Source organism: Primulina huaijiensis, chromosome 5 (assembly GCF_012295235.1).
Source record: "Primulina huaijiensis isolate GDHJ02 chromosome 5, ASM1229523v2, whole genome shotgun sequence".
NCBI classification, from domain to species: Eukaryota; Viridiplantae; Streptophyta; class Magnoliopsida; order Lamiales; family Gesneriaceae; genus Primulina; species Primulina huaijiensis.
The window spans coordinates 18,980,358-19,000,105 of NC_133310.1; the positions used below are offsets into that span (position 1 = coordinate 18,980,358).

Consider the following 19,748-nt stretch of genomic DNA (forward strand, 5'->3'; position numbering starts at 1 on the left):
CCTTGCTCGAATTGAAATTCCGAAGAAACAAATTGAAGATACCCATGATGTCATTAAACGCCTGAAGCGTGGAAGGCCAGTCGGTTCCAAAGATAAAAATCCTTGAAAAAAAAAATTCATAGAGAAACACAATGATCACAAAATAAAGAATGATGTTCTTGAAGAAACACATGATGATCACAAAATAAAGAATGATGTTCTTAAAAAAACACTTGATGATGAAAATGTTCTGTCAGAACCACAAATTGACGAGAATCGTGAAATCTCTATCAATTATATTAATACGGGAAAAATATGGAACCGAAAAGATATAAGAAGAAATTGATGATATATTTTCTTATAATGTGGCAATAGACATCATAAATAATAATGAAGATCATGAACCAAAATCTTTTGGTGAATGTAAAAATCGGCAGGATTGGATAAAATGGAAAGATGACATCCAGGTTGAATTGGATTCGCTAAATAAACGTAATGTTTTTGGACCTATAGTCCTTACATTTGAAGGTGTAAAACCCGTTGGATATAAATGGGTTTTTATTCGAAAGCGAAATGAGAAAAATGAAATAGTAAGATATAAAGCTCGACTTGTTGCACAAGGTTTTTTTCAAAGACCTGGAATTGATTATGAAGAAACGTATTCTCCCCTGAAGGATTTAAGATGCCTGAAGCACAAAGTTCAAAACTCAGAGAATGTTATTCTGTGAAATTACAAAGATCATTATATTGGTTAAAACAATCCAGCCGAATGTGGTATAATCGGCTAAGTGATCACTTGATGAAAAAGATATATGTAAATAATTCAATATGCCTTTGTGTTTTCATTAAGAAAACAACATTCAGATGCGTAATTACTGCTTTATATGTTAATGATTTAAACATCATTGGAACGAATAAGGAAATTCAAGAAGTTGTTTCATACTTGAAGGAAAAATTTGAAATGAAGGATCTTGGAAAAACCAAGTATTGTCTAGGTTTACAAATTGAACAAAAAGAATGTGGAATATTTGTTCACAAGACAAATTATACAGAAAAGATCCTTAAACGTTTTAATATGGATAAATCAAATCTTTTAAGTACTCCAATGGTTGTTAGATCATTAAACATAGAAAAGGATCCATTCCGTCCATGTGAAGATGATGAAGATATTCTTGGTCCAGAAATACCATATTTAAGTGCTATCGGTGCCATTATGTATCTTACAAATTATACAAGACCTGATATATCTTTTGCCGTAAATTTATTGGCAAGATTTAGCACATATCCAACAAAGAGACACTGGAACAGAATTAAACATATATTCCGTTATCTACGAGGAACGACAGACTTGGTACTTTTGTATTCAAAATATGCTAATCCAAGTATAATTGGTTATGCGGATGGTGGATACTTATCTGATCCACACAAGGCACGTTCCCAAACTGGATATGTATTTACTCGTGGAGGCACTGCAATTTCTTGGCGTTCACAGAAACAAACGCTCGTAACAACTTCATCAAATCATGCCGAGATTATTGTACTACATGAAGCAAGCCGTGAATGTATGTGGTTAAAATCAATGACCCAACATATCCAAATCTCATGCGGATTATCATTCGACGAGAAGCCTGTGATATTATATGAAGATAATGATGCATGTGTTGCTCAAATGAAAGAAGGATACATAAAAAGCGACAGAACTAAACATATTCCTCCTAAGTTCTTCGCATTCACGAAGGAGGTTGAGAAGAATAAAATATATTGATGTTCGTCACATTCAATCAAGTAAAAACTTATCAGATCTCTTCACAAAGGCACTTTCTACGACAATATTCAGAAAGCACATATATAATATTGGGATGCGCAATCTACAAAATTTGTGAAGAATTGTTCATGTCAACATGAGGGGGAGTTTATGTGACTACACTCTTTTTCCCTTACTATGGTTTTTATCCCAATGGGTTTTTCCTAGTAAGGTTTTTAACGAGACAGTATAGAAACATGTAATGAAGACAATCATTGTATTATGATCATCATCACAAGGGGGAGTGTTGAAAATGTGAAAAATATTTGTGTTGAAAATTATAATGTTGAATGTTGAAAATTAGGTAAAATTAGGTGTTGAATATTGAAAATTAGTGTGTGATGATGTATCTAATGATGAAATTATTTTTGGATTGTTTTCCTAAGAAATCCTATAAATAGGTCTCCATTTGTAAAGATTTGAGACAATTGAGTTGATAGAAAAATATTATAAAGTGTGTAGTGTGATAATTTTGAGAGTTTGAGATTTTTACTTTTTACCTTAAATTTTTATTTTTTCACAACAGTATTAAATATTTCGATGTTCAAGCAAATATTTTTGTTCACATTTTGCATTTAATGCAATGCTATGTGAGATAACATCTTATGTAACGTTTTAACATATGTTATTTCGGCTTATGTTACTGTGAAAAACTGAGATGTCTATGATCAAAATCCTATATATATTATGGATAATGAATTACATTATGAAGTATAACTATTTTTCTAACTCCATTTATTCGTAAATGATGCAAAATGGATCAACTAATTATATAATTCATTTTTAGTGCCTTTTCCGCTCTTCATTGTTGAGTAAAATGACTAAACTAATTTTCCGGAAAAGAGAATATACATTGTTTCTTGGTTATCTCTTTTGCAGAATGAGTAATTCATTTCATGGTTATCACAACCGTATAGCTTCGCTACTGTAAGATGATTCTCCGGCTTCACTCCGCTCTTCTCGGCGCCATTTCAAGAGTTCACCTTCCACAACCTTCTTCGCAGCCTCGGCCATCTCTGCCCTTTTTAACGCATCTTCGGTTTCTGATTGTATATCCGCCATTTCTTTCAGAATTTCGTCCACTTTCGTCACCACCTGTCTCTCGTTTGTGTTTACTATCTCCACCTGAGCCATGGCAGTAGCCACGTTTACATCAGCTTTATTTATGAGGTTCTCTATCTTCTTCTTCATCGACTCGAACTCTTCAACTGATAATTTGATCTTCCTCATAGATCCCGAACCTCGTGAGTCGGCATCATCAGTTCTTGGTGAGTTACGGATTTGATCGTCAGCGAGTTTCTCTGCTAGTTTGGCTGCTTCGGCTTCCTTTAGTGCAATTTCCAGCTTTTCCTCAGCTTCCTTTGCTGCAATTCTTGCCGATTCGGCTTCTTGTTTAAATGACTCGGCATCTCTCCTCATCACTTCTGCTTCAAGTATAGTCTTTTCAGTTTTTATCTTCTCAACATCAGTTTGCATTTGCTGAATTGCGGATTCTGTTTCGAGTGCTTTCTGCTCTGATTCGGAACGCTCCCTCTTCAATCCCTCCAGTTCCAGTTTAAGTGACTCGACAGAACTTTGGATTGCTTTTTCTTCTCCAATAACTTCTTGAAGAGCCCATTTTGCATCGTCCAGTTCCGATGCTACGGTTGCTAGAGAACTTAAATCTGATTCACGTACAGTATTAAGTTGCTCCCGCATGACCCTAATCGCTTTGGTTGTTGCCTCGAGCTTCTCCTCAAGAACTTCTTCAGGCTCGTATTCTTCCATCAAACGCTTCATTTCCTCCCCGACTTCTTCCTTACCGGTTTTATGGTTTTGTAATAGCGCCTCCTTTTCTTCCATAATTCTCATGTGTGCTTCTATGGCCTGAGAAGAGGCAGTCTTAACCTGGTCAAGCGTTTCCATCAAGGCGGCAACTTCATTGGAAAGCTGGCTTTGTCTCTCTTCATTCACTTTGATCGCATGTTGGGCGTCTTCTGCTTGCTGGAAAGCAGCTAATTTTCCTTCTATGGCAGCATCAAAATCCTGCCGAAGATTTGTGAGTTCTTGTTTAGCAGCAATAAGTTCTCCTGCTGACGCCTTGTAGAGTTCCCGTTCATTGTCCACATCTATTTTCCATGCATCACTACCCAGTTGAGCTCTCATAAATTTTTGCTTTTCAAGGTGAGTGGCTCGATTCTTTGCCGCTTCTGTTGATCGAATCGCATCCTGCTTGGATTCGCTAAGGGTTTCTAGCTTGTTTGTTAGATCTACCATGGTTCTGTTTGCCCTCTGTAGCTCACGTAATGCTTGAGCCTTTGCGGTTTCCGCATTTCTCATCTGATCTTTGTAGTAGTCAAGTTTTCTGAGCATCATGTGATGTTGTGTCTCTTTCTCTAACACTCGCTGCTCAATAAAAGTACAGCAAATTCACAAATCAAGCGAACTCGATCGAACAAAAGCCGTATTGTTAATATTTCAAACAATACAATAACACTAAAGCAGAAATGTCAAAAATACATGCAGCAAAAAGCAACATTTGCACCTTCAAATGGAGTTCAAGATATAAATCTATCGGGGAACATAAGAACCACAATCGAATCAATCTTACACTAGTTCGCATCCACTATACCTCATCAGCTTTGGATTTCTTGTTTACAGGCATTGATTTAGGCGAGCCAACGTCCTTGAATAAGCTCACAGCAGCCTTGACCGATTGAAACGGTGCACTGGTGTCGATTTCTCCCGTATCTGCTCTTGGAGAGTTAGTGGCCCTTGGAGTTTCCATGATTGCTGGAGAACCAGCGGATACCGGAGAACCAACGGACCTCGGAGATGCTGGACCGCTGTGCCTCGTCCTTACATTGAAACCGAACATCGTGTCGCTTCAATCCACCAACAAACTACAAAATCATAAGAAAATTGTCAGCTCTCACCCTCAAAATCAATGTTCTTGTTTGGAAGAAACCAAAGAACAACATGGTACCTCAAAAGTTTCACTACAAAGAACATGCATGAAATTAGATATGGAAATGGCTTGGAAAAACAAAAAGCACCAGCAAGATACAACTTTGAATCTTGATACGGTTTCTTGAAAACCCTTTTACGTTTTTCCCCCCAATTGTTTGCTATATGGTTTGTATTCAAAAGTGAAATATACATAAGAGAAAATGTGAATCGATTGGATGAATTGTTTCTTGAAACAGTAATCACCCATTTGTCTTGTTTTTTCTTCCTTCCCCTCATATGCTCCGTGAAGAACCTATCATTGCGCAGTGTCTTCCATTTCAATTTACGTTCTCAAAACTTCGGCATATACAATTTTTTTTAAATAGAAAATATTAATCCTCTTGCAAATTGCAATGCATGTACCTATAAAATACACAAATATGCATGTGGTTTCTTGACTCAATTTTGTTAAACAAATCACTTAACCGATCAAACTCATAAAAATTTATAACTTTTTATGTCAGCACAAAAACTCATGTGAGACGGTCTCAAATGTCAATTTTTTTAGAAGTATTTCCGACCCGAATTAACTCATGAAAAACTATTACTTTTATGTAAAAAGTATTACTATTCATGATAATTATAGATCGAGTCAACTCATCTTAAGATTATAGACCCATGAAACTGTCTCACAAGAAACATATTCTTAAGTCAAAAACATTATTTTTCATTATAATTATTGATCGGGTCAACCAGTGGCGGAGCCAGAAATATGGCTCTGCCTTGACTAGAATTTTAAAATTTAAAATCTTTTAATATTTTAAATTGATCTATCCGAACTAATATCATATTATTTCAAACTTACACAAAATTTACATATAAATTTTTAAAAAAAAAATTGAACCACCCGGGCTATACCTATGTAGCTCCGCCTGGCGCCCCTGGCGTCAACGGGTCTCACAGATCTATATCCGTAGGAGGGAGATCGAGGATCCCCTACTGTGAGGACATAAACATCATAAGGTGTTGTGGTATCAAAATTTATTTTTTAAAACTTTTGTTTTTCTAATTTTGGTTTGCTCAATTAATTAAATATGACAAGATGGATAAAAATAATTCTTACATATTAATTTTTAAATGTTCAATTAATTCATGCAAAATATATTACTGTTAAAAATTTAAAAAAACTCACCGAAAAAATAAATTAAACCAAAATCTCCAGATTTAAATAAATCAGTGATAAATTAATTATTAACTTTACTTAAAAAAATAAATCTAAACAAAAAAATTAACTACAGGGTAAATTTTTAAATAATTATTTATATTAAATTTTTGTTAAATTTATTTTGTATGAAATAATATATATAGTTTAATGTTAATAAGTTTAATGATTTTAAAATTAAATTGTATTATATTAAGAATAATATTTTTACTAGTTGTAACAATCTTTTCTATCATTTATCTGAATTAAATTGTCACGTCTCGATACCGGGGTGAGTTGACATCCGGCGTTGTTTTACAATTATTCAATCGTAAATCAACAAGCCTCGTAGTACAGTGTACAACCAAACCAGTCTTTTTCATAAAACATATATTGTCTCTACAACCTAATCAACTTAACAAACGAATGCGGAAACGAACAACGTAAAAATAAAAGATAGCCAAATTCCAAAGTATGTCTTGATCAACTAAAACATTGTTACCATCCCCAGAAATTCATTTGCTCTTCTTCTTCAACTTGTTTTTCATTCTTATCTGGGAGTGAGAGGTGTAAGGGTGAGTATTTTGTTAAATACTCAGCAAATGGGGGCCGATCGATCATAATAATACAAGGATATACATATATAGATCTTAACAATTCGAAATTTGTCGTGTCTCAACAAACGTCGGGACAATAAATAGACAAAATGATAGACATGACATAACTTATATATATTTATGTAAATATTAAATGAATTTCATGTCACAATAATAATTCATAACAAAAGTCAAGACCTGATATTAACCATGAGCAAACATAATTTATCATATGTATATAGACATATCATATATTATTCGTATTGCACTGTTACTTCATCTTATTATCCATGGTGTTACTGATCAGTCCCCTATATGTAATTCCTCTAAGGGGTGAGGTCATATATCGGTTATTATTACCCACCGCATCAGAGCCATAAACTTGTCATATCTTATCATGTTTTAAGAAAATTTTCCTTTTTACCATTTCTAACTTGAATCATAACAGTGCCTTTAAACATAATTCTTAGAATACACCAAATTGGTGTTTAAGAACATATATTAGAATATAATATGAAACGAAGACAACATAATTTTGAAACGAAAGGAACATGCGCTTGAAATTGATTTAAACATGCTTAACAATTTATCGAAACGAAATATTCATATATCAAATCGAAGGGATATATCATGTCGATCGAATTTTTGCAAACATACTTAAATACTTTAAAACATAAGCCCACTTACTGAAAGGTGCTCCTAATTTATGGAAGAAACAAACTGGAAGTTAACATCCGAAAATCCGTAAAATTGTTAAATTCGCTTGAATTCCGAGCAGTATTCTTGCAGATATGTTGCCCAGAAATTGAACCTTTGGATGAGGCTGAAAGTTGGATATGATGTTTAGAACATTTGAAAGTGTATTATGAACGGTGCAGATCGGATTCTCTGGTCGGGAGTGATGGGACGAATTTCTAGAAATATAACAGAATTCTTGCTCCTAAATTTCACTTCAAGTAAGGTTGATGGTTGCAAACTTCAAGCTTGCTTTAGATGGAAAGGTTTTGGTGTGATTTCTCTCAAATTCAATACATCTATTTATAGGCAAGATTTAAAAACAATTCCCATAATTTGATGCATACTTTAATATATTTTATTTATTTTAGTCAAAACTTTGGCACATTTGATTTGTCAATGTTTTGCACTCATGTTTTGTCAATGTTTTACACTTCATAATAGTTAATAATAATAATAGACATAATAATAGTAATAATATTCATAATTCTTACATAAATGATCTAACAATTTTAATTTAACAATAAATGGATACAAATAATATAAATAAATCATTAGTTTTCATGTATTTCATTTTTTTCAAGACAATATAAATATGAGATAAGACAAATTTGTGAAAATTCGATGTATATTTAAATATGAAATCAAAAATAAATAATTCATATTGATATAATGTTAACTAAATTGAAGGTTCGAAATGTATAATATAGTGTGATCTGAACTGAATACTCGAAATATAAGAATTATTTATTTTTGTTTTTACATTGAAATATACTTCTAATTTCACAATTTTGACTTATCTAATTTTTATAATATTTTTGAAAAACTGAAATACGTAGAAACTAATGATGTATTGTTATTATTCTTCTTGAATTATGTATCTGTTTATTATTAAATCCAAATGAATGATATGAAGAAATTGTTAACAACTAGTAAAAATATAATAATAATTAATTTTAAAATCGTTAATTTAACTTAATAGAATTAAACTATATATAAATATTATTTTATACAAAATAAATTTAAAACGAATTTACTATATATAATTATTTAAAATTTTATACTTTCTTAAAATTTTTTGTTCATATTTAATTTTTTAAATCAAATTATTCATTAATTTGTCATTGAATTATTCTATCGAAAGATTTGATATAATTTAATTTTATGTTTTTTTTTAATAGTAATACACTTTACATCAATTAATTGATTATTTTAAAAATAATATATAATTATTATTTTTATTGTCTTGTCTTAATTAATTAATTCAACAAACCAAAAATATGAGGGAAATAAGGAACTAATAATGATAATAATTTGGTAGCACACAAGCCGGTGACATTTTAGGTGCACATTACCTTGTGATGTTTCTCTCTTCACAGTAGGGAATTTCTAGTTCATATCTGGAATGAAAAGTAATATTTCTAACATAAAACATAATGCATTTTCATAGGTCATGCACAAACTTATTCTGTGAGATTATTTTATATGACTTTTTGTGTGTAATGTAATATCACCACATTAATTTATTTCCAATAGTAGACTGTTTATATCACCCCCGACGAATTTTATTAAACGATGTTCATAAGTTTTCACCCACCAATTTTACAGTTTTCAAAAAAAATTATGGATTAGACACAATATTTTTATTCTTGAATTTATTTGATTAGAGAAAGTTGATATATAATTAATGAACATCCGCAACCAAGATTTATCTTTCCTTAAATTATTAAAAGAACAAAATATAATCTTAAATCAATTAAACAATATTTGAACTGACATATTAGGCAAAAATTTGTATGAGACGGTCTCACGGGTCGTATTTTGTGAGACATATATCTTATTTGGGTCATCCATAAAAAAATATTACTTTTTATGCTAAAATTATTACATTTTATTGTGAATATCGGTAGAGTTGACCCGTCTCACAGATAAAGAATCGTGAGACCGTCTCATAAGAGATCTACTCGACATATTAATGCATGTCAACCATTTCTTTTAAAAAAATGACATTTTCCAATACATTTCAAATATATTTGAAAAAGTTATTTTTTAAAAAAATAGTTGATCAATGTTATTCTACAAATTTCTAAAAATTATATTATGCATTGGTTTCTATCAAATAAAATTTTTTTATATTTATTTGATAAATTCTATTTCAATTTGTTCAAACATTATACCATAATCATTCAAACTTTAAAAAATAATTTACATAATGTTGTAATATTTTTATTTTTAAAAGTTATATTTTAAATTTAATTTAAATAACTCCCATGAGTAGAGAAGGTAAAGCAAGCCCAGTCCATTTTAGCACTAAACGGCTGAATATGCACACGATCACCCGCCACGCATTTCGCGAAATTTTTTGCGTTCTTCCGACATTTTTGTGGTACTTAAATCTCCTGGGTTTTTCGCTTCACGATTTATCTCTCCGTGTGATGTACTCGGTTGACTTGTATATTGGTAATTTCATTTTGAGGTTGATTATGTGATGATTGCTGGGTTTTTAACGAGTGGTCCAACGGATGCTTAGTAAATTGATAAAAAGGTTGATTTTTGGCAACTCAATGGATTTTCGCATTGCGGGTTGATGTTTTCCATTTGAGTTGCGTCACAAAAGTTGAATTTTGATGCATCACTGTGCTTCTACGGACAGGTAATGGTTTGTCCAATTCTTAATTAAGGGTTTGTCTACTTTTTCTAGGATTACATGAATCTTTGCGTTTGATTGATTGGAAACTCTTATCGACTGAGAATTAGTGACTATGGTGTCTGTTCCATCGAGGCCTGTGTGGATGAAAAGGCAGCTGTGCCCCTGTGGTGATTGGAAATGTTTTGTGACATATGAGGGACAAGAAGATGAGACAAACATGGGAGCCCAGTTAGTTAAAAATGATTCTAGGTTGTCAGAGACCATGGTTTCACCTTATGTAGGGATGGTGTTTACGAGTGATGACTTAGCATTTGAATATTACGGGAATTTTGCAAGAAAAAATGGATTTTCTGTTAGGAAGGAGAGGTCGAGGTTGAGTCCTCAGTTAGGGGTTTACAAGAGAGATTTTGTTTGTCATAGGTCAGGATTTGCACCTACGAGGAAGAAACAAACCGGTGAACATCAAAGGGACAGGAAATCGGTTAGATGCGGATGTGATGCGAAAATGTACTTGTCGAAGGAGGTTGTAGAAGGGATTTCTCAATGGTTTGTTGTGCAATTTAGTAATATACATAACCACGAACTATTAGAGGATGATCAAGTTCGGTTGCTACCAGCTTATCGAAAAATTCATGAGGTGGATCAGGAGCGTATTCTTCTGCTTTCAAAAGCTGGTTTTCCAATACACCGTATAGTTAAGGTGCTCGAGTTGGAAAAAGGCATTCAAGGTGCGCAGCTCTCATTTTTGGAAAGAGATGTGAGGAACTTCATCCAAAACCACAAGAAAGTTATTCAACAAAATGATGCTTTATTGATGGAGAAAAGAGAAAGCGATACAATGGATCTTCTTGAGGCCTGCCGGGCAAGCAAAGATGCTGATCCTTATTTTGTCTATGACGTTGCAGTCGACGAAAAGGACAATGTTGAAAATATTGCTTGGTCTTGTGGGGATTCCATTCATGCATATAACATGTTCGGTGATGTGGTCTACTTTGACTTAACATATCATTCGATGACTTATGGTATGCTTTTTGGAGCATGGCTTGGCATCGACAACAATGGAAAAATTCTCTTATTTGGTTGTACTTTATTGCAGGACGAAACACGCCGCTCACATGCTTGGGCCTTGCAGGTTTGCTATTCAAGATATTTGGCTTCATTTTCAGTTTGTTAGAATAAAAGTTCTTACTTATTGTTGGATGCTACTTTAGGTATTTCTTCGATTCATGAAAGGAAAGAATCCACAAGCAATTATTACAGATGTAGACACTGGTCTTGGAGAGGCCATAAGAAGTGAATTGCCAAATACAAAGCATGCCATTTCTTTATACAGTATCCTTCCCAGAATATCTAGCTGGTTCTGTCTTCCACTTGGCCCAAGGTTCAGGGAATTTAAATATGAATTCGAAGCATTGTACAACCTAGAAAGTACAGATGATTTTGAATTCCGGTGGAATCAGATGGTTTCCCACTTTGAACTTAATTCTGATAAGCACATTGCTTTACTCTTTTCACTTCGTGCGTGTTGGGCATTTCCTTACACAAGGGGTTGCTTCCTTGCCAAGATGGTTTCTTCATCATTTTGGAAATCTGCGGATGATTTTTTTCACGGAGTTTTCAAAGGGCAGACCTGTTTACGAGGTATTTTTGAGCAGGTTTGTCTTCTGTATTTGGAAAATGCTTTGACTTTCCATTTGACTTTTCCTCTATGTTTCACTTGTTTTTTTATTTTGTAAGTTTATGTCTAGTCTGAGAATTATTCTCACTTTTGTAGGTCGGAAATTTTTCGAATTATAAAATGCATGCACACGTAGAGCCACATTATATGCATCTAAAAACGTGCCTCCCTTTTGAAGAGCATGCACAAAGTATTCTTTCCCCCTTTGCATTTAAAGCTTTGCAAGAAGAACTGGCCTTGGCCATGCAGTATGCCGCATCAGAAATATCTCCTGGATCTTATTTTGTAAGGCATTTCAAGAAGATTGAGGGAGAACGGCTGGTAATATGGATATCAGAACAGGAACATATTCACTGTTCATGCAATGAATTTGAGTCATCAGGAATTTTATGCAGGCATGCCCTTCGGGTACTGGTACTCAAGAACTATTTTCAACTTCCAAACAAGTATCTTTTAAGTCGGTGGCGTCAAGAAAGCTCACTTTATTGTCACAATGAACAGAGTAAGCCAAATGTCAAGGATGAATGGTATGAAGAATTCAAGTCTCTGACTGCGACTTTGTTTTCTGAAGCATTGCTGACGAAAGAGCGATCTGATTTTGTTCATGGAGAACTTACAAAAGATCTTACTAGACTTATTAGTCAGGTTAGAGACATGCCAACTGTTGATGAAGTTATTGATGTTACGCTACTACCTACTAATGGATTGTGAGAATCGTGTGCATAAAAATGTGGCAATTATATACACTAGAAAGCGCCTTCTGACTGTAAACATGAATGCATGTCTTCTAGTAGAGCACACCCTCGTCTGGTGTAAAAGAAGCTGAATCTGTGCTTTCGGGTTCAAAAGTCAAGACTGGATCCTTTCCTCGAAAAGGCCTTGAGAGAAAAACAGAGCCTCGGCATATCGGCCAAGTTTCTCCTATCTACAATGGAAAATGTGTGGTTGAAACTGAAGATGGCATTGGACACAGAAAAGAAATGTTGTTTAGGTGTTATCTTGTTATGTAACGAATTATATTTTCTTTATCGATAGGAAATAGGAGAAACATAGTTTGGAAGTGTGATGAAGACTGAATAAGTTGGTGTAGATGGAAGATGATTGTTGATATTTTATTTGGTGAAAATATGAAAGAGTAGAGGGATTAATTACCTTCATATTTTATCGTTTATTTGTTCATTATCTGCATTTTACACTCTCAAGTACTACATTTCCACAGTTCTCATTAGCTGAGCTATTATTACAACTCTATTACATGTCTACAATTTGTTAAAACTCTTTAAAGTTGAAAATGGTCTGGATCATTTGGGGCCAACACTATTAATTTGAATCTCTGTGTAACAGTTACGATGTTGCAGGCAACAGGTATGGATAATTCGGTAAATTGCAAGTGTTATTTCTACAAGAATATTAATGTGCAAATTACGAACATTGTTTTATTCATGGATTATACCTGATTTTCGCAGCAGTAAACAAGTTTTCATCTTCATGTATCTTACTGCACTTCTGTAATTTCTTCTTCAAAAGGGTCAGTTAAATTTAAAAAATTCCAAAGCAACCTCTGACTGCTGAAGTCATCGCTATCGATGAGCTTCCGACTTTAGACGGCAGGTACACTCAAACGTGCAGGTTGTCAGGTTTGTTTGAACTCGTACGAGGATATTTGTCCTGTTGTCGGACATATTGAAATCCTGGAGATTTTGTCGGAGAGATTCGTATTGCGATCCTATCATTGCTCCAATTCTTCAACCTTGATGCTAGCAGCACATGGCTGATTTCCAAGAATTCATCTTTGCAGAAACTTTAATCTCTATGAAAGATTATAATTCTCAGTACTTCATTCTACGTACTTATTGATTTAGTAAGTTGTACATCAGAACATCAAATTATTTCCCAAAATAGTTATATTCTCTAACCAGTGATTGCCTCCAAAATTATCAGTTGATGCGAGTCTTTCTGGTTTCTTGTTATCCATTTTGAATGTGCTGGCCTTAGAATAAATTAGCATGCACATCATTCGATCTATATCTATGAAACACGAAAAGAAATACAACTATTTAAAGTTTCTTGACTATCGTCTTACAGCAACACATTTGACACATGGCATGGAACAAGATTTTACAGAGCTGTCTTTCACATACATGGAACAAGATACACATTTTCATTATCATAGATTAGGTGACCTTCTGTTGTTCTTTCCTGCATTGCCTCCGTACAAACGGAAAAGGCTAAAAGCTGAAATGGCTGATAATATGACCATGGAAAGGCTCGCCAGAAGCGCGATGGCTAAGCCTTCTCCGCTTTGGTTGCAATATTTCTCGTACAGTTTGCATATTTTCATCCACTGCAGTTCCGTCTGACCAAACTGGGCAAATAATCCTGATTGCAAAGCAGCAGAAACTGCAGCTAAATTCAAGTAGGCCATGATCTACAAGCAGCGAGACAACACAAAAAACTAATTAATACCAAACGATATTCGTAATGCAGTCACAATATTATATCATTGATGTAAGGCTAATCTTACATTAGATAAAATGTTCATTCAGGATGTATTGTTATCAAGTTTGGGCAAAAACTGTCAAACATCAGACAAACCTACGCAACGCGAATACAGAAACTTAGCTTTAAGGTCAATTTGGTTTTGATTGAAAGATTGACAAGGGCATTGTTCAATAAATTATCCTTCCTTATAATCCGTCCTAAACTCCAAATTGATAGCGTCGGCAAGAACCTTTTAACTACAGGTAACATATAATATGATCCTTCTAACTCATATGTCTTGATCGGACCTTCAGATATTAACTTCTTGTGATTCCAATACGAATCAATAATTAGGCACATGTTGCAAAATGTCATAGTATTTCAATGTGTCTTTAAAACATACAATTCGTTCAATACATTTACTCTTAGGGTCATCCACATGCGCATGCAAAGAGTGAATTCCAACAAGGCACGAGCTTCTTGTCAATAGCGGGCATACTGAGCAACAACAATTTTAGAGACCATGATCACTAAGAATTATATCTCGTATTTATCAACCTTTGCACAAGCACATTTCACATGACTAGCAATCTTAAAGTCTTTTTCCATGCAAAAACATGGATATACAGATGAGTAAATAAAATATAATTAATTAATAAAAAAAACATTACAGAAATGCATCACAAATTCCATATGCACGAGTAGTTTAAACACCTACGGACAGAGGTGGCACGAGCATATGTTGCATGCTTTGGCCATTGGACCAGAAGCACTTCCATTTTATAGCCTTACAAACCGACATGATTTTTTTACTTTTGTTAGGTTACCAATAATGGGAATAAAGCTATATTAGATCTTTTATAGAAGGGAAGCCAAGAATGAGAAGTTAATACAAAAATGCGCATGACTGTGTGCTGGTAAAGAGTAAAGGAAAGGAAGGAAGCAACATCGGCGCATGGAAAAGAAGAAAGAAGAAGATGTGAGCAAAACACATAATATATCAAATATCATCATCCCACACTGAATCATACACACCAAATAATTTATTAATCATCTCAATCAATCTATTATCCCACCATATCATACTTTCTATGACTCAAACAATCAATCACTTATTCATCCCAACATCACAACCAAATTCACCCTTAAATTGAAGGCGTTAAAAATAAGAAAACATCAGTGCATAGACTTAGAGACTAGACTAGATCATTCATTTAGTTTCTAGGAGAAAATACATGTTTCACAACTTTATCAAAACTTCCAAGACATTAACGCTATATGCTTAACCAAAAGTCCAAAACTTCATGTTATTTAGTCTCTTTTATGTATCCAGATTGAATTTACCAAACAGCTCTGCTTCTTTTTTTAATACATACATGAATATATTGGACCTTTGATTTTTTTTTCACTCGTCATTATTTGAAGTTCCTTGAAAATCAGATTTTATACCGAAATTTTAGCTCATTTTGGATCTATAATTGATGAGAATAGTTCAAGCCAGAAAATTTGTAGGACATAAAAAATTAATATATATCAGCTTTGATTTATCCATGAAAGATCAAGAATCTATAGAGCAGACAGAGCAAACAAAGAATTGAAAGTTCAATGCAATCACCTACACACCTGATCACCAGAGAAAATAGCCCAAGCCAAGGTCTTATTTAACAAGACACTCCCTCTAACCATAGTCAGAACACACCTCAAAACATGAATAAGTGAGTAAGCAACAGCTAATCCATTGGCCACCACCAAAAATCTGTAAATGTTAAAACAACTTAGCCAAGATGTACTCAAACACAAAATTTATGTTTGAAGAACAAACTCCTTAGAAAAATCCTAATAACACAACCAGAAAACAGAAGACAGATCAGATCTTCTTACACAACTGCTTTCATGTCTGTAAATTTGGCCTCCTTCCTAACTGTGAAAAACTCCTTAACCTCATAGTCTGTCACAATAAGAACAACAGAAATAATGGCCGATGCACTAATCAAACACCTCAAACCCAGTTCTGCTAGCCTCACTCGCCTGTCAATCACCTTCCAATTGCTCCCATGGTAAACAGGCACATTGCCAGGACTAACACCAACACCAACATAACTCATCTTTATAAGAAAAGAAAGTAGAAATCAACCAAAAGTTGAGCAAAAGGCAACCCAAAAGCCAGAATAAAGAAAACCAAAAGAAAGCAGCAACTATAAACAAGACAGCTTGTTCAACAACCTACATTCTCCCTATTTATATCGACACCCAATAATTTTTTAAAAAAATTTTCCTTCATTATCTCACAAATTTAATAAAATTTTCAACATTTATAGCTTCCCAATAAATTTATCTAATGATAATAATGATGGGGAGGGGGAGCTTAGCTCAAGGGTTACATGATAGTGCCATCACAACCGAGGAAAGCATAAAAAAAATAGCAATCCACTGTAAGCTAGCTAAGCAAAAGGGCATTCATGAAGCAAAAAATAAAAGTTAAATATAATATTTATTGCGAGGTGTTCAGATATCTGGGACAGCATTTAAAACAAAGGTCTAAAATTTAGGACTGGTTTTATGGGAAGGAGCACTAGTCCCTCGTTTCAAGAAATTGGAGAGATAAAAGAGTTGGCTTGATTATTGATAGTGGCCCCTTCACCAGTCACTCTCATATTCAATGAAGGCGGTGAAATTGAATTTATGATCACCTATCCCTCCTTGTGGAAAGCAAGTGGGCCAAGACTTGGAGAAAAAAAGTGTTGGGTTTTCCTTTTTAAATGGTGTGGCCAAGATTTCAGTACGAATGCTCGACATTTGAGTGGTCCACAATTAAGGTTTTCCAGTATTTGATCTAAGGTTACCTTAAACATGAAACTAAAATTTGATGTTAATCTCTTTGCCTAGTACTCCTTGGAAAAGGGCCATGTTAGTCATGTCCTTGTCTTAAAGCACGCAATCTAAGTAATTATACTGCCATCAAACCCGAAAGATAGCCAAAAGTTGAGCTCGAGTACCAAACCCAGTAGCTATACAATCATAGAAAGTTAAAAGAAGACAACCACGAAAATACCTGTACAAAGCACATTTTTATTTTGTACATAAACATTCCTGGTTACTTCTGCCCTTTTAATTCTTATCAAAACTAAAATTCATGGGTATTGTGAGGCTGACATTAGAATTTTCAAATCTTTAGTCACGAAAAATAACCCCTGCAATGTTCAAATTTGAATATTTTAAGAGCAATTGATCGATTAATCCCAGTCTCAATAATTAAACGTGTGTTCAGTCTATGTCAAATCGATTTTTTTCTGCAATGTTTCACTAACACAAAAAAATATTTCTACTGGCCCACATGTGTCTCACATGTGTTTTTTCGATGAAATTTGGTACAAAACATTAAAAATCCGAAATAAATATATGATATTTCATAACTAAATGTTTTAGATCTGACACTAATATATGATTTTTGAGTACTCAAACATGTATAACAAATTTTGATATTAATTACTCGTATTTTTCGAATGAAAATTCGTTACAAAACCTTGAAAAAATGTTATTAATATATTATATTTGAGTATTAAATATTTCATGTCTGTCACTAATATATTATTTCTTAATATCCAAATATGTATTACAAATTTTGGTATCGATTATATGTTTTTAATATGAAAATTCGGTACAAAATATTGAAAATCTAGAATTGATAAATGATATTTGAATATTAAATGTTTCAAATTTGATATTAGTATATGGTTCTTGAGTTCCCAAATATGTATAAAAAAATCGGTATCAATAACATATGTTTTTTATATTTAAATTGGTATGAAACATTAAATATGTGCTATTAATATATGATATTTTAGTATAAACTATTTCATATCGGGTACTAATATTTGATATTTGATCACACAAAAAAATGTAGAAAATATTGATATTAACATAGATGATCCAATTATTTTATACAAATTTTTATCTTTTATATCAGATCTAAAACAATTTGTTCTGCAATATTATATATATTCCAGATTTTTAATTATTGTACCGAATTTCATTAAAAAAATAATTCTCATTTCAAATATTGCATAAGAGAAAAAGTTCGATCTGACATGGAATTGACACATGATTAACTATGATATTAAATATTTAAAGTAAGTGTATTTTTTAACCACTAAACATTTATTAAGATAGATACATATCAAAATCTTTTAAATGACACAACCAATCATCCATGTTCAACATCACTCGCAATCGCATTAAAAAGATTATCGAATATCTCCTCGTATTGGAAAAAAGAGGATCGATATATTCAATAGTTTCTCAATTTATTTTTTCCTTTTTGATGTATATGTTGTCCAAATCTAATGATATTTATCTTCCTGTGCCCATGATTAGATTTGCCCAATTTTTGTCTTTAGTCACTTATGTGTTAAAAAAATTTAGGGTCAACGTGTGGCGTTTTATCAAAAGTTATAGTTGGTGGTAATTGTGTAATTCAAATATTTTAAACCGTACAGTAGCTCAAGCGTCACGTTTCGTTTGTTCTGTCCAGCTGAGACAACTATTGCACCCAACAATCTTCCTTCCAATAATCGCACTTCTTGCAATAAATGAAAATCGAACTCGTCACCTTGAATTTGATACCAATTATAGGAACGAGTGTTTGTATTTTTTTACAAAAAAATATAGCTCATGATAACGATGCAACTCAAGTCTTTTAAACCATACAATACTTTAATAACCATGATTTGATTATTCTATATATATATATATATGAAAGAATTATTGCACTGAACTATCAATATTTTGAAATAAATAATTGAACTACCTAATTATTGAACTAAAATCGACTTAAAATTGACAACTGAACCACCAAACAAACGGAACAACAAGATGTTTTTGGTTAAATCGGTTCAAATTCAATTTCTATTATCTTTTTTTATATTATTTATAAAAAGTGAATAAATTGGGTCTGCTGGGTTCTTCTCCGATTTTATCTGTCGATGTCTTTTGTTTTTTTTTTTTTTATTATGGAGTAGATCTCTTGTGATATATTTCATCGTAGATAATACTGATATTTCAAAATTTAAATAAAGTATATGAAGTTATATTTCAATAACTAAATTTTATTTGAAAATTTTGTGTGAAAATTTTATGAATAATAAATTGTTTTCTCAAATAACTTGAAAAATTATATTGTTTATAATATTTTTGGTATATAGGGTATAAGTTTTTGGTGCTTCTTTGTCATGGTAAGACTGCTCCTTCTCCTTCATCTTCTTGTCCACTATCCGTCGAACCTCATATGTATCAACAAGATGAGTTGATCAAGAGACAGATTTCTCAAACCACCACACCATCTCTGATTTCTGTTGTCGGAACTCTCCCCAATTTGATTTTCATTAACTATTCTTCGAGTGACAACTATATATTCGTCTTAGATATTGTTCCCATGGACATTGTCAATGATGATTGGATAGAGTTTGGGTTGATTCCCGAGACAAGGATTTCTCTTTGGGAGTTGTTCCCGAGATGGGATATTGATAGGGCTCCCAAATATGGATTTAACAGCAACCAAGCTTTAATAACAGAGCTCCTTGAGTTAGAATTTTAGCAACAACTCCAACACAGACTTAACAACAAACTCGTGGATGGTACACCATAAGAGTTTTTTTGCGTGATTACTCTGACGCTCAAGTCAATATCGCGCTCACGAA

General features: G+C 33.1%; 3 protein-coding genes across 4 annotated transcripts; 1 reads left to right on the forward strand and 2 right to left on the reverse strand.

The window, feature by feature from the left end:
- Positions 1–2,462: 2,462 nt before the first annotated feature.
- On the reverse strand, positions 2,463–4,941 carry LOC140976859 (WEB family protein At5g55860-like). The gene is made up of 3 exons (XM_073441238.1): positions 4,749–4,941; positions 4,395–4,665; positions 2,463–4,168 (listed from the first exon to the last, which is right to left on the reverse strand). The coding sequence occupies exons 2-3, from the start codon at positions 4,638–4,640 to the stop codon at positions 2,687–2,689; spliced, it is 1,728 nt and encodes a 575-aa protein (XP_073297339.1). The 5' UTR covers positions 4,641–4,665; positions 4,749–4,941; the 3' UTR covers positions 2,463–2,686.
- Positions 4,942–9,525: 4,584 nt separating this feature from the next.
- On the forward strand, positions 9,526–12,282 carry LOC140976821 (putative protein FAR1-RELATED SEQUENCE 10). 2 transcript variants are annotated; one of them, XM_073441163.1, is made up of 4 exons: positions 9,526–9,629; positions 9,945–11,025; positions 11,105–11,548; positions 11,668–12,282. In XM_073441163.1, exons 2-4 carry the CDS (start codon positions 10,006–10,008, stop codon positions 12,280–12,282), a joined length of 2,079 nt encoding a protein of 692 aa, XP_073297264.1. In that variant the 5' UTR covers positions 9,526–9,629; positions 9,945–10,005. The 2 variants fall into 2 exon arrangements, with proteins under 2 accessions (XP_073297264.1, XP_073297265.1); XM_073441164.1 differs by having other exon boundaries at positions 9,532–11,025; positions 11,668–11,979; positions 12,073–12,282.
- Positions 12,283–12,515: 233 nt separating this feature from the next.
- Positions 12,516–16,742, reverse strand: LOC140976822 (CASP-like protein 2B1). The gene is made up of 3 exons (XM_073441165.1): positions 15,934–16,742; positions 15,676–15,808; positions 12,516–13,999 (listed from the first exon to the last, which is right to left on the reverse strand). Exons 1-3 carry the CDS (start codon positions 16,155–16,157, stop codon positions 13,739–13,741), a joined length of 618 nt encoding a protein of 205 aa, XP_073297266.1. The 5' UTR covers positions 16,158–16,742; the 3' UTR covers positions 12,516–13,738.
- Between the last annotated feature and the right edge of the window lie 3,006 nt (positions 16,743–19,748).

Coding starts and splice junctions, on each gene's coding strand:
- LOC140976859 (XM_073441238.1), bottom strand. CDS start 4,640: ATGTTCGGTTTCAATGTAAGGACGAGGCACAGCGGTCCAGCATCTCCG. Junction 4,169..4,394: donor AGAAATCCAAAGCTGATGAG/GTATAGTGGATG, acceptor TTTATTGAGCAG/CGAGTGTTAGAGAAAGAGAC.
- LOC140976821 (XM_073441163.1), top strand. CDS start 10,006: ATGGTGTCTGTTCCATCGAGGCCTGTGTGGATGAAAAGGCAGCTGTGC. Junction 11,026..11,104: donor CACATGCTTGGGCCTTGCAG/GTTTGCTATTCA, acceptor ATGCTACTTTAG/GTATTTCTTCGATTCATGAA. Junction 11,549..11,667: donor TACGAGGTATTTTTGAGCAG/GTTTGTCTTCTG, acceptor TCACTTTTGTAG/GTCGGAAATTTTTCGAATTA.
- LOC140976822 (XM_073441165.1), bottom strand. CDS start 16,157: ATGAGTTATGTTGGTGTTGGTGTTAGTCCTGGCAATGTGCCTGTTTAC. Junction 15,809..15,933: donor ACAGACATGAAAGCAGTTGT/GTAAGAAGATCT, acceptor TAACATTTACAG/ATTTTTGGTGGTGGCCAATG. Junction 14,000..15,675: donor CTATTTTCTCTGGTGATCAG/GTGTGTAGGTGA, acceptor CGCTGCTTGTAG/ATCATGGCCTACTTGAATTT.